General features: G+C 42.2%; 1 protein-coding gene across 1 annotated transcript in view; it reads right to left on the reverse strand.

Annotated features, from left to right (window-relative positions):
- Positions 1-3,706: 3,706 nt before the first annotated feature.
- RhoGAP100F (Rho GTPase activating protein at 100F) overlaps positions 3,707-12,544 on the reverse strand; it is a 28,505-nt gene continuing 19,667 nt past the window's right edge. Inside the window, exons 21-23 of the mRNA XM_028322136.1 lie at positions 12,201-12,313; positions 11,407-11,617; positions 3,707-7,776 (exon numbers count right to left, since the gene is read on the reverse strand). Coding sequence (XP_028177937.1) covers positions 7,466-7,776; positions 11,407-11,617; positions 12,201-12,313 — 635 coding nt within the window. The 3' untranslated portion in view covers positions 3,707-7,465. The remainder of the gene's footprint in view (positions 7,777-11,406; positions 11,618-12,200; positions 12,314-12,544) is intronic.

Consider the following 12,544-nt stretch of genomic DNA (forward strand, 5'->3'; position numbering starts at 1 on the left):
TGGAAAAATTTTATAGCTTTTTCTTGGAACGAATTCCGATAAAACTTTAAGGAATAAAGACTTACCATGACAAAGTCCAAAAAAACTGCAGCCGAAGAGTTCACGAGCACACCGCCGATCACCGACTCCGACCGATCAAGAGAGATTCCCGGAATAAATATCTTCAAAATGTATCACATACACATATTAGGTACATATTCTAGCACAACACTAATACATCCGTAATTAGCAGAGCATTACAGCACTTCACAGCAGAGTAATAATATCAGTACCTACGTTTATTTATGACTTCACTAGTCCAAAGCGCACCGTTAGAATTTGCAAATCGCAGAGAGAACTAACCTACCTTCATTTTTCATCCCAGTATTAGATTTACCCATTTAATATTGAAATTAAATGCTGGATTATTTTTCTAAAATGAAAGTAGCCTAAGTTATTTTTAATATCAGCTATCTACTAATGAAAATTTCATCTGAATTGATCCAGTCAATATCTCAAGGCGAGATTGGAGCCTACAAAGGCGCACTAAGCTCTATTTAAGTTCACCTCCTGATCGGTGCCATAAACACCTGCCTTTAATTAAGTATTGCAACTTTTTCTCAGAAGAACTCCGTGATTGCAAAAGAAAGTGACGTTCACGTCGGAAAGAAAGGTTTTAATATTCATAAAACAAGTACTTTATATTCAAAAATGAAATTAGTATGCCACTCAAATCGTGATGGAAGGCATTTTTCATGAGATATTAATTAAAAACGTGTCCGAGCCCCTACCGGCTGCGTAAAGTACGCAGTAATTTTTGTCGGCCCTCTGCTTCCTCATTTTTGGCATACCTGCCAGAGGTGTCCTTAGATCCCAGCGCATATTTTACTCTTCATAATTAAGCTGAATACGTTTTTATTTTTCGGGTTAAACCTGCCAACAAGCTTTGATAAAATTCAACCAAAAAAGAAATTGGCAAGGAACTGACTCATTACGTAAAGTGCTTCTTTGTTGATATTCGCCTTGAAATTAATTCAAGAACAATTGCTCTGGTCATAAATTCCATGAAAATACAAAAAAGTTTTTTCCAATATACTTCTAACCAATAATATTAATGGAGCAACTGATTGATTTTTTCATATTCCCTCGACGTCCTAGGACGCAGTATAATTACCGTTACAAATGATTTATTAACTGAGTGCAAACAGCTCGCTATTAAAGTACCTTTAGGACGTAATAATACTCCGCTTGATTGATGATGAGCGTGAGTCTCACAATATTCCCATTTTAATCGCTGAACAACCATATTTCATGTCGGGCAACGAAAATACGAGGACCGATGGTCGTATATAACCCTTCAATATACCCTAATATACGAGTACAATGTGCATCGAAATAACGCAAATATTCAAACAATTGAATAAGATATCTTGGTTCTATCTTTTCTATTACCTAAATAATACGACATATAATATTAACTAATACTAACACATAATATGTAATTAGGCATAATTTTCGTAAGGCAATCCCTTACAAGAAGATAAAAATGTTTTATACCGATGATCCGAAATTCAAAAGTTGTTACATTATTTTTTTAATTTATGTAAGTACCTAAGTAAGTTACTCTCAATTAAAAAGTCAATGGATGTTAAGCAAAACTTTTAACTCAAGCAAAGTACTACATAGCATCTCAGTAAACTGAACGCCATTGTAAATCAGTAACTAAAAGTTAAGCTTAACTAAAGTTTAAGTCCGCCCACCTACCGTTACCGTTATCCTGTAGAATGTTTGAGATTCACTTGTGCTATTTTCAACTCAAAGAGATAAATGAGTGTTTGGGGACTCAATTTTTAATGTATTCATGACGTGAATTTTATGATATTGGTAATACCAATTTAAAAGCCATAAACTTAGCTGTTATTTCTATTACAACCTCTTGCAATAAAGAAGTTTTATGAATATCAAAAAGAACTGAAAAAGATACATATGAATGGTTCTAATAAGTATTTTTTTCAGTTCTTTTTGATAACTCATTCAAAATCATTCACTCATAATAGATTCTGCATCGCGATTGGTGTATATTGAAATGAAGCTGTACTTGGAATTAAATCGTGTTTCAGCATAAATATTGCTGCTAACTGACTTTACTAAATATTCGCAATAACTTGGAGTTACTTCCAATTTCTTTTACAAAGTTCCCATGAAATATACAGCTGAAAAGCAAATTCAGAACTAGAAAAGACTTTCGGAATTTTAATCCACTTTACCAAATCATGCTTACAAAAATGCCTACGTGCGCACTCTTTTCAATTACCTACCCTTTGGCTCGAGCGTATAAATCGTCATCCTTCGCTCGGGCACCCAAAGAAAGCGAATTTCATTTCGATTTACTCGAGAAAGCATAGTCTAGGGAACGATGTTCACTTTTCAATTTTCATAGACTTTTTTATGAATTTGGTCTTTGATATTGTGTTTTGATTGTAAATACTTGAAATGAACAGTTAAAAAGTGTTTCTAAACTAAATTTAGTAACCATGGATTTTCAGCCCAAAGAATAGTTACTTAATTTTAGTCAATATCTAAGCGCTTGCAAGAATAAAATAACTTTACAAATACTTACCTACTAGCCACATCACAATACTAAGGCTGAGTTGCACCACCTAACTTTAACGGTAACTATGACGATAACCGGTGCTTTTTGTATGGAGTTTGAACGTTTGTCAAAGTTAAAGTAAGATGGTGCAACCCAGCCCTAGTAAATAATAATAACAGATAAGTGAATTGTTAACAAAAATAAGCTAAGAAGAGTTTACGGAAAAGCAATAGGTACGTTTGTACGATCCCATTTTCTTTTGAATCCCCTCGCAACTTCTGATATTATGTGATTGCCTATCTCCTGGAGCTAGGAGGCCGGATGCCGTCGCATCAGTGAGCCGGTTCTAAACGGAATTACTGTGTCGGGGCTTTTATAAATATTACACAATTTCTGACAGAGAAAAATGGGCTCCTACTACGTATGAAAACGTAAAGAATTACCTCTTTGAGTAATAGGACCGCTTATGAGTTTGCTTGCGAATAAATGTAATTTAAGGTGTGAGTGTATCCGAGCAGGCAATGTAAGTAAACGGCGTTTGTCAGTGTGTTTTTATTAGACCATAACAAGGGTAGATTGACATAAATTTACCTATTTTATTAATGTTTTATGGGCTATTAATTAATAAAAATCTATAATAACAAATTTGAAAGGATGCAAAGTACACGCACCTAAAACTTATCAATCTTCGTAAATAATTTCTCTACCAATACCTAAGTTACCTAAAGTCAATTGCCTTGCTTTAGTCAAGATGATTATGTCATTCATAAAGGGCCTTAGAATATTTTTATGACTTCTGTCCCCACTTGATATGACATGCAATATTCTATAAGCTTTATCGAAAGGCATTAATTTCAATTATACTATTGTTAAGTAGAGACATGGCCCGTCGTGGCTTGATATCATTCTTTGAAGATTCACAACGTATTTATTTCGTACAAGGGTTTATTATTATTATATGGAATTGGAAAAGGATAGGTGTTCAAGTAAAACAATGTGGAATAACGTCGTATTATTTATTTTGTCTGTGTTCCAGCCGCCCGGTACAGATACGAGCGGCCATTACTGTTACGTTAAGTACACGTATGTAGTAACGCTACTTTACCAAATTTCGAAATACTGATATTACCTTGGGCCCGGTGCCCAGCAACGCAAACGTACAGCGGCAGAAACTCTGAGAGGCAAACACTCGCTCACCAATCATATCTAACATTAACACATTAACTACACCTCATAAATTCTATAGTCTTTACAAATTAACAAATTCCATATAATCCATCCTACATTGCTAAACCGTCATCGGTTGTGCGTCGACACAAAACGACGAATCCAGAATTCAAATAAATAGGACTCAGGTCGGCCGATCACATCACAAAGGAGAATTAGATTTCTTAAATATTCTACTACACATAATATTTACATAAAGTTTCATTGTCAATTAGGCTAGACATAATATGAAGATCATAAATAACAGCGTTAATGGATTTCATAATATTGTTACTGAAAGTAATGTACAGCCCATTAGCATTACTTGATATCTAATGAAATAAGAATGGATATTGTTTTCATAATTTAAACTTTATCATTAAAAAGTTACAAGTCTAATTTTATTAGACATCAAGTTTCATAATAGATTACATTATCTCATAGACTGTAATCCCTTTATTTTTACAAACCGTTCCATTAATTGAGTTGGAAGGTAAATTCTAAGTTGGAGTATAATTTCAGCCGACCTTTCCACACAAATACAAAGTGTTTATTCAGATTCTGTACAACAGATATTAATATTATACATCATTTATTTATAATGATATCAAATAGTAAAGATAAAACAATCAAATTCCAGTCACTTACAACAAGAAACTTCTATAGCATTTTGTATACAATAGAAACATCAGATAGGATCTCAACAAAGAAATAGCTAAACGGATTTAGACAATTTGAGCCCGAAGACGAAAGATTTTTAATACAAATTAAAAGTTTATCATTCGTTTAATCATAGAAAATCGTTATCACCTTACACTTGAAATAATTAAAACTATTTCATCCAAATCATCTTAATCTATGTGTTATCTGCATTTTAAGTGTACATTTCAGTTTTTGATTCTTGTTCTTGATCACTGTCTGATTGTCTACAAAATAGATACATTGAAAAGAAACAGATAGCTACTGACTCACTGATTTAGGCCATTTCTTGTTTTTTTATCCAAATGGTCTTTTAATAAAATTCTCGTCAACGAATAAAAACACAACTATATGGGCTACAAAACATTCGTTATTCTATTAAGCGAATCTCGATGATACATTCATCACCAGCCGCAAATCTTTCGTATTCGCTGCCTAAATCCGTTCAGCATAGTCTTAATAGAAACAATCTATCAACTACTTCATAACAGTCAAGTGGTGATCCCTCAAAGTTAGTGCCGAAATGAAGCCAACTGAAGCCGTGCGCCGTAGTCACTACACACTACTCAGGCGCTATAGTCATCAAACTACGACCCCCGCTACAACGGCTACGAGTTTCGTAGCTACAGTACCAACTACGACGGATTCGTAGTTTCGTAGTATAGAAACGCAAGTTCGCTTGTTTTCTATTACATGTAGCTCTTATAACGATGGTTAAACTTTCTTACTACGTCTCCGCTGCGAAGGTTATTGTAGTTTCGTAACTATGTTAGTCGTTTTTACGGGCGCGGTAGTTTTATAACTACACTGCCGCTACTACCGCTACACGCGGCCGGCTACCGACTGTCGAGCGACAATTCAAGTCTTACGTTATCATAGTGTGGGCGAGATGATGGTAGTAATATTAGAATGCTATATAATTTTACCAGGTATATAATTTTAATGTTTTTGATCTTAATAGTTATTTATATTTGAAAATACATCATCTCAACCACAGTAGGTAATCCTATATTGTCTAGTCACGATTACTATCATAGGGAAATAAAATATCTGCTTTTAACTGGGAATAACGATTGTAGGTATAGTATAAACCATTATAGCAAAGTACTTGAAAGCTAATATTAAAACTTTTAAACAGCGTAAGTTGCCCTTGGCATTCAAAAATGTAGAGCAGATATTTTTATCCTGAAGATAGTGAACGAGTTTTCACAAAATCTTTACGAAGACGCTCTCAATACTCACGATGGATTAAAATTATCGCTACATATTATCACCGAATGTAACGACTCCATAAAGGGTTTTGTATAGGCGCTATCTGAACACGAACTTCATCTTTATGAATAACATAATAAGTGATTATAAAAGCCCTTGCGAAACAATGATTCAGAATGACAAACTCGTATAAGTATTGGTTATAAAACTCCTACACACATGAAATTCGTGAGCAGATATGAACAGTTAGAGGTACATTAAAGGCGAGGTTCTCAACATAACTCTATTTATCGTTACAAACCAGGAACAAGTACAAAAGTAAAAATATCAAAAACTTTTTGTGTCCCATATCAGTCGTGTTATTTGTGCAAATCTATAAACAGTAGACATTAAATAACAAAATTTCGTCTTGAAGTGTCGCTCAAAAGTAATATTATAGTAACCGTGTAGCCTCCGACAGACATATAAACAAGTGTATAATATATGTTTTCTATAATAAATGGACCAATCATGGCAGTGAAGGGTACGGTCAGTGCTGTCATTGGTCGATTTCACCCACTCTTATATGTCTAGCAGACGCTAGTTATAGAACTGAGGTGGTGTTTTCGGAGTTTAGAATCCCTGTACCATTCAATCCTTTAACCCTCAAGCATAAACCCTTAGGAAATACCAATAAAGTTTGCTCTTGTCGTCAATTCAAATCGTATAATTTATTTTATGATTATTTTCAATCTAAGATTTGATTCGTAAGTTATTGGTTTTTGAACGCTCTGACTTTCAGTGCTCGAGCGCATCGATATTATTATATACTTACTTTATTATCATTTACTAAGGTCCCAAATATTCCAAACCCAAACACAGCACCTCTGATCTTGAGATTGCGACCGATCTCAACGGGTAAATACTCCATCCCTTCATAGAATTAGCGACTCGTAAAAATGCTCCACTAACACTATTATTATTTTATATATCGTTATATATTTATTAAGTTATTAATGAACAAGGATTATTTAGAATATGTTTAATGTTCGTTCCAACAGGTCGCGAACTCCTGCGCAGTCGTGACGTAATCGCTCCTTCTACGACGGATCCCTGCGAGAGGTGCCTACGAGCTACTCTGATATGGTCTCAGTCTCAAGACAGTCCGTACGTCTGATCTATGATACACTCTCCCTAGTCGAGCTACTGGCTTGAGTCCGCTGTCGACACACGGACCTTGTGGACGTCTATTTACTTCTAAGTCGTAATGTAATAATCATAAGATCGTTCTGAGAGATCGATTTGTGAAGATAAATACTCTATTTATTGTTTAAGTCATTCTAGCTCTCATATAGTTTAAATATTGCTTCTATACAACGTCATAGATATACACATGCAGCTATGAGAATGGATTCGCGTTGTGTGCCCGCTGCCGTGTCGATAGCGTACGCAAGTCTCTGATATGTGGGATGATGTGTGTAGCGCCGCGGCCGCCCGCCGGGCCTCGCCCGAACGGTACAAAACTGGAGCGTACCTACATATTTATATACAATGTACAATACAATATCATAAACACTATAGTGGCTACGGGGCGGGGCGGCGGCGGGCGGGAGGCGTGCGCCTCGCGCGTCAGCAGGTATACATTCACACAATAATATACATCATAACTCGCTCTATATATAACAATTACACGAGCGCGCACCACGCTCGTTAAATAACATAATATACAGCGGAATCGTAGCACTCTTTCGATTCGATTAAAAAAATTGACTAGAAAATCTCAATTCGCTATGAGCACTATGTGTGCGCGGAGGAGAATATGTCGGCGGCGCGCCAGGCCTCGGCCTCCTCCTCGGCGTCGTACTGCTGCAGGAAGGGGTTGGTGGAGCTGAAGCGCGGGCTGAGCGCGCCGGCCGAGTTGAGCGTCACGGCCAGCCCGGCCGACGTGCCGGGGATGGCGGCGCGCGGCGACTCACGCGGCGTGTTCTCGCGCGGCGTGTTGTCACGCGGGGTCGTCGCGCGCGACGTGTTCTCACGCGGCGTGTGCGCGCGCGGGGAGTCACGCGGCGACGCGCGCGGCGAGCCGCTGCTGCGCGGTGAACCGCTACCTGTGTACCCGAGTGCTCGTGTGAAAATCATGACGTAATCCAGTGTTAGAACAACCTTGATGACTTGCTTGTCGTGAAAGTCTGATGTGGGCAAAAAGCAGAGACATGGTCTGACGAAAACAAAATACTGGTGTATTTGATAGTGCCTGCGGGACTGGACAAACTCTCACTAGACGTTAGCGCTTCAGTAATGAGGTAATTGGTGAAGGATCAACCATGACAGTGTCCACGAGACTGTGACAAATCTACTGTTAAAGTTATTCTCCAACTGTTATCCCATTACGCATGACCTATTGGTGTTATGTGTGAATACTGGACGACACCTGGTGCCTGCAGGGCCGGGTTACCAAATCTACTGTTAGTGCAGCAGCGTTATGAAACGAAAGTTCTCATGGGAAGCCGCAGCGAGGAAGACATACTTCAGTAGTGACAACATGTGACTCAAATATACGGGATGGTACCTCTCAGTGAGGCTGCCTGCTCCGGCTGCGTTACTTAGGAGGCACGGGGCCGTTGAATATTACGGTGACTGCGGTGCCGTGACTGTCGGAGCTACTGCTACGCGAGCCTGGCGAGAACACCGTCACTTGATTGAATTGAGGCTTGTGACCAGACCAGTGCAGCAGTGGTAGCAATATTCATCATGTGATACTCGTTGAGGTACATCTCCGACACTCCCGCTCTGATTGTTAGGAAGCTATTGTTACAGTACAAGCAGCATCAACAACCAGAAAGATATTATACTCCAATAGTTAGAATTATCTTATAAACATGCACGCTCCAGCTGCCACAGGAGAGAGGTCCAGAGCTGGCTGTTTTACGGTACGATCCTACTGCCGGGCGAGGCATAGTAACCACTATGTCTCTTGACTGTACTTTCACTGGGACTAGCACCTCAGTACTGTGTGACGCCAGATTGTCTGGCCGACAAAATTCTATGCTGGACAGAGTCAACGACAGTAGCATATGGAGAAGAGTGACACCATACGATATTTTCTGTGCGAATACAGAGCAATGGCCTAAACCAAAATTAGTCTTCTTTACCCAAATTAATTTCCTCAGACTAGGAGACGATGAGATTGGTGGAGGGCTTCATTAGGAACTACAGAGGGATGATAGAATGGGTAGAAACGAAAGGTCCCAAAATTTCGTAATCGTCATCCCTAGGAGCAGCGCAGCTGCTCATTGTCAGTCCCTATCGAGAACAGAACACCATAAATTAGAGCTATGGCCTAGACTAAAATTAGTTTTCTGGGAATGACAAACCCAAGTATGGAGTTCCTCAGACCTGGTGACATGATAAGGTTTGTGAAAGTCTCCTTTAAGGACCACTCAGGGATGATGGAAGGGAGACACCAAAGATCTCAAAATTTCGAAGTTTCCCTACGAACCCTACTAATGGCCCTACCGGGAACAGAACCCCGTACCTCTGGGCGAGGCCGCCCGCTCCGGCTGCCGCAGGATAGACGACACGGAGCCGGTGTGCTTGATGGTGTCGGCGGGGCTGTGGCTGCCGCTGCTACTGCTGGGCGAGCCGGGCGACGACACCGTCACTTGACGGGAGCGAGGAGGACCGAATAATAGGAGAGAGAGGACGCTTGACCGAGACGGTAGCATGCAGGTAAGGGTAACAACATACATCAGAGCTACGGTTAGGCCAAAATTAGTCTTCTGGGAATGTCAAACTCATATGGATTTCCTCAGACCTGGAGACATGATGAGATTGGTGAAGGGCTTTTTCAGGGATCACTCTGGAATGATGGAAGGGGTAGACCTCAAAATTTTGAAGTTTCCCTTGGAATGTCCCTATCGAGAACAGGACCCCATACCTCTGGGCGAGGCCGCCCGCTCCGGCTGCCGCAGGATAGACGACACGGAGCCGGTGTGCTTGATGGTGTCGGCGGGGCTGTGGCTGCCGCTGCTACTGCTGGGCGAGCCGGGCGACGACACCGTCACTTGACGAGAGCGAGAAGGACCGAATAGTAGGAGAGAGATGACGCTTGACCGAGACGTTAGCATGCAGATAAGGGTAACAACATACATCAGAGCTAGCCTAGCCGTGCCAAAATTAGTCTTCTGGGAATGTCAAACTCATATGAATTTCCTCAGACCTGGAGACGGATGATGAGATTGGTGAAGGGCTTATGCAGGGATCACTCTGGCTGGAATGATGGTAGACACAAAAGACCCCAAAATTTTTGAAGTTTCCCTAGGAAGGTCCCTACCGGGAACAGAACCCCGTACCTCTAGGCGAGCCGGGCGACGACACCGTCACTTGACGGGGACAGACAAAAGTAACACAATGGATTTCCTTAGTCCTGGAGACGCAATGAGATTGGTGGAGAGCTTCTTCAAGGATCTCTCTAGGATGATGGAAGGGGTAAACACAAAAGATCCCAAAATGTCGAAGATTCCCTAGGAGCATCTGCTCTCTGTCCCTACCGGGAACAGAACCCCGTACCTCTGGGCGAGGCCGCCCGCTCCGGCTGCCGCAGGATAGACGACACGGAGCCGGTGTGCTTGATGGTGTCGGCGGGGCTGTGGCTGCCGCTGCTACTGCTGGGCGAGCCGGGCGACGACACTGTCACTTGACGGGAGCGAGGAGGACCGAATAATAGGAGAGAGAGGACGCTTGACCGAGACGGTAGCATGCAGATAAGGGTAACAACATACATCAGAGCTACGGCTAGGCCAAAATTAGTCTTCTGGGAATGTCAAACTCATATGGATTTCCTCAGACCTGGAGTCATGATGAGATTGGTGAATGGCTTCTTCAGGGATCACTCTGGAATGATGGAAGGGGTAGACCTCAAAATTTTGAAGTTTCCCTTGGAATGTCCCTATCGAGAACAGAACCCCATACCTCTGGGCGAGGCCGCCCGCTCCGGCTGCCGCAGGATAGACGACACGGAGCCGGTGTGCTTGATGGTGTCGGCGGGGCTGTGGCTGCCGCTGCTACTGCTGGGCGAGCCGGGCGACGACACCGTCACTTGACGGGAGCGAGGAGGACCGAATAGTAGGAGAGAGAGGACGCTTGACCGAGACGGTAGCATGCAGATAAGGGTAACACAATGGATTTCCTCAGTCCTGGAGACGCGATGAGATTGGTGAAGAGCTTCTTCAGGAATCACTCTGGGATAATGGAAGGGGTAAACACAAAAGATCCCAAAATGTCGAAGATTCCCTAGGAGCATCTGCTCTTTGTCCCTACCGAGAACAGAACCCCATACCTCTGGGCGAGGCCGCTCGCTCCGGCTGCCGCAGGATAGACGACACGGAGCCGGTGTGCTTGATGGTGTCGGCGGGGCTGTGGCTGCCGCTGCTACTGCTGGGCGAGCCGGGCGATGACACCGCCACTTGACGAGCGAGGAGGACCGAACAGTAGGAGAGAGTTGACGCTTGACTGAGACGGTAGCATGCAGATAAGGGTAACAACATACATCAGAGCTACGGCTAGGCCAAAATTAGTCTTCTGGGAATGTCAAACTCATATGGATTTCCTCAGACCTGGAGTCATGATGAGATTGGTGAATGGCTTCTTCAGGGATCACTCTGGAATGATGGAAGGGGTAGACCTCAAAATTTTGAAGTTTCCCTTGGAATGTCCCTATCGAGAACAGAACCCCATACCTCTGGGCGAGGCCGCCCGCTCCGGCTGCCGCAGGATAGACGACACGGAGCCGGTGTGCTTGATGGTGTCGGCGGGGCTGTGGCTGCCGCTGCTACTGCTGGGCGAGCCGGGCGACGACACCGTCACTTGACGGGAGCGAGGAGGAGCGGGCAGCGGCCCGCGGAGAGGCGACTGCGGACGATATTGGCCGGCCCTGACTGATGAGAGAACCTGGGTGGGAGAAAAAACACTATTAAGGTAACAAGCCTAGCCATTTGTTTAATAAGCAACACAGTTGCAATAAATACCCAAGATTGCAAAAAAAAACATTCGTTCAAAATCTGAACAAGATGGTTTATTTTAGTGTTTTTTAGAACGCACATTAATTGTTCTCATGCAGAAATCTACATTTGTAATATACATAAATCCGAATATTGTATGTTTATTTTATTTTATTTTATTTATTGACAAAGATCTACCAAGTTGAAGAATTTTGATTTCTCTTTTTCACCTTTAAGAGATGGATACAGATCTCCAACAGAAAAGATTATTTTTCGTTTCACACTCAACTTTGAACTCGATTAGGTAGGTACCTAATATAATGTTTGCTTCAGTAGTCTCAAGGTAGTCTCACTCGAGAGAATTTGCGGTGGAAATGTTCAACTTTTGAGTTCTATCGTGCACGCAATGTTGCGGTGGGCAGTTGAGGAGCACGGCCCTAGTGAGCTGGCGACGAAAATGGCACAGAACCTGCCGTATAACGCTCAACAATGTACTCTATAGGACTCGCGATAAGGCTTGTTACCATACTTACATGTGCGGGCGGCGAGCGGTCGGGCACGGGCCGACCCGAGAGAGCTGGCGGCGGAGATGCTGCTGATGCTGCCGCTTGAGGCCGATATGGACTGACTGAGGGCGGAACTCGGCCTGCGTCAACAAACGTTATAGCAATGAGGGCTGTCGTTTTTATACTTAACAGTTGGCACCCCTGGCGATTGACAGGACCTTACTCTACAGTGGCGCCATCTAGATGAGTGCAAATGCGACAGTCCTCCTACCACTTCAGCACTCACCAGATGGTGCCACTGTCTTCGCTACTAGCAAGTGACAGGACCTTACTCTACAGTGGCGCAAACTGGTGAGCGCTAAAACGATAGC

This window comes from Ostrinia furnacalis, unplaced genomic scaffold (genome assembly GCF_004193835.3).
Source record: "Ostrinia furnacalis isolate ACB-3 unplaced genomic scaffold, ASM419383v2 OfSCF7602, whole genome shotgun sequence".
In the NCBI taxonomy this organism is placed as follows: Eukaryota; Metazoa; Arthropoda; class Insecta; order Lepidoptera; family Crambidae; genus Ostrinia; species Ostrinia furnacalis.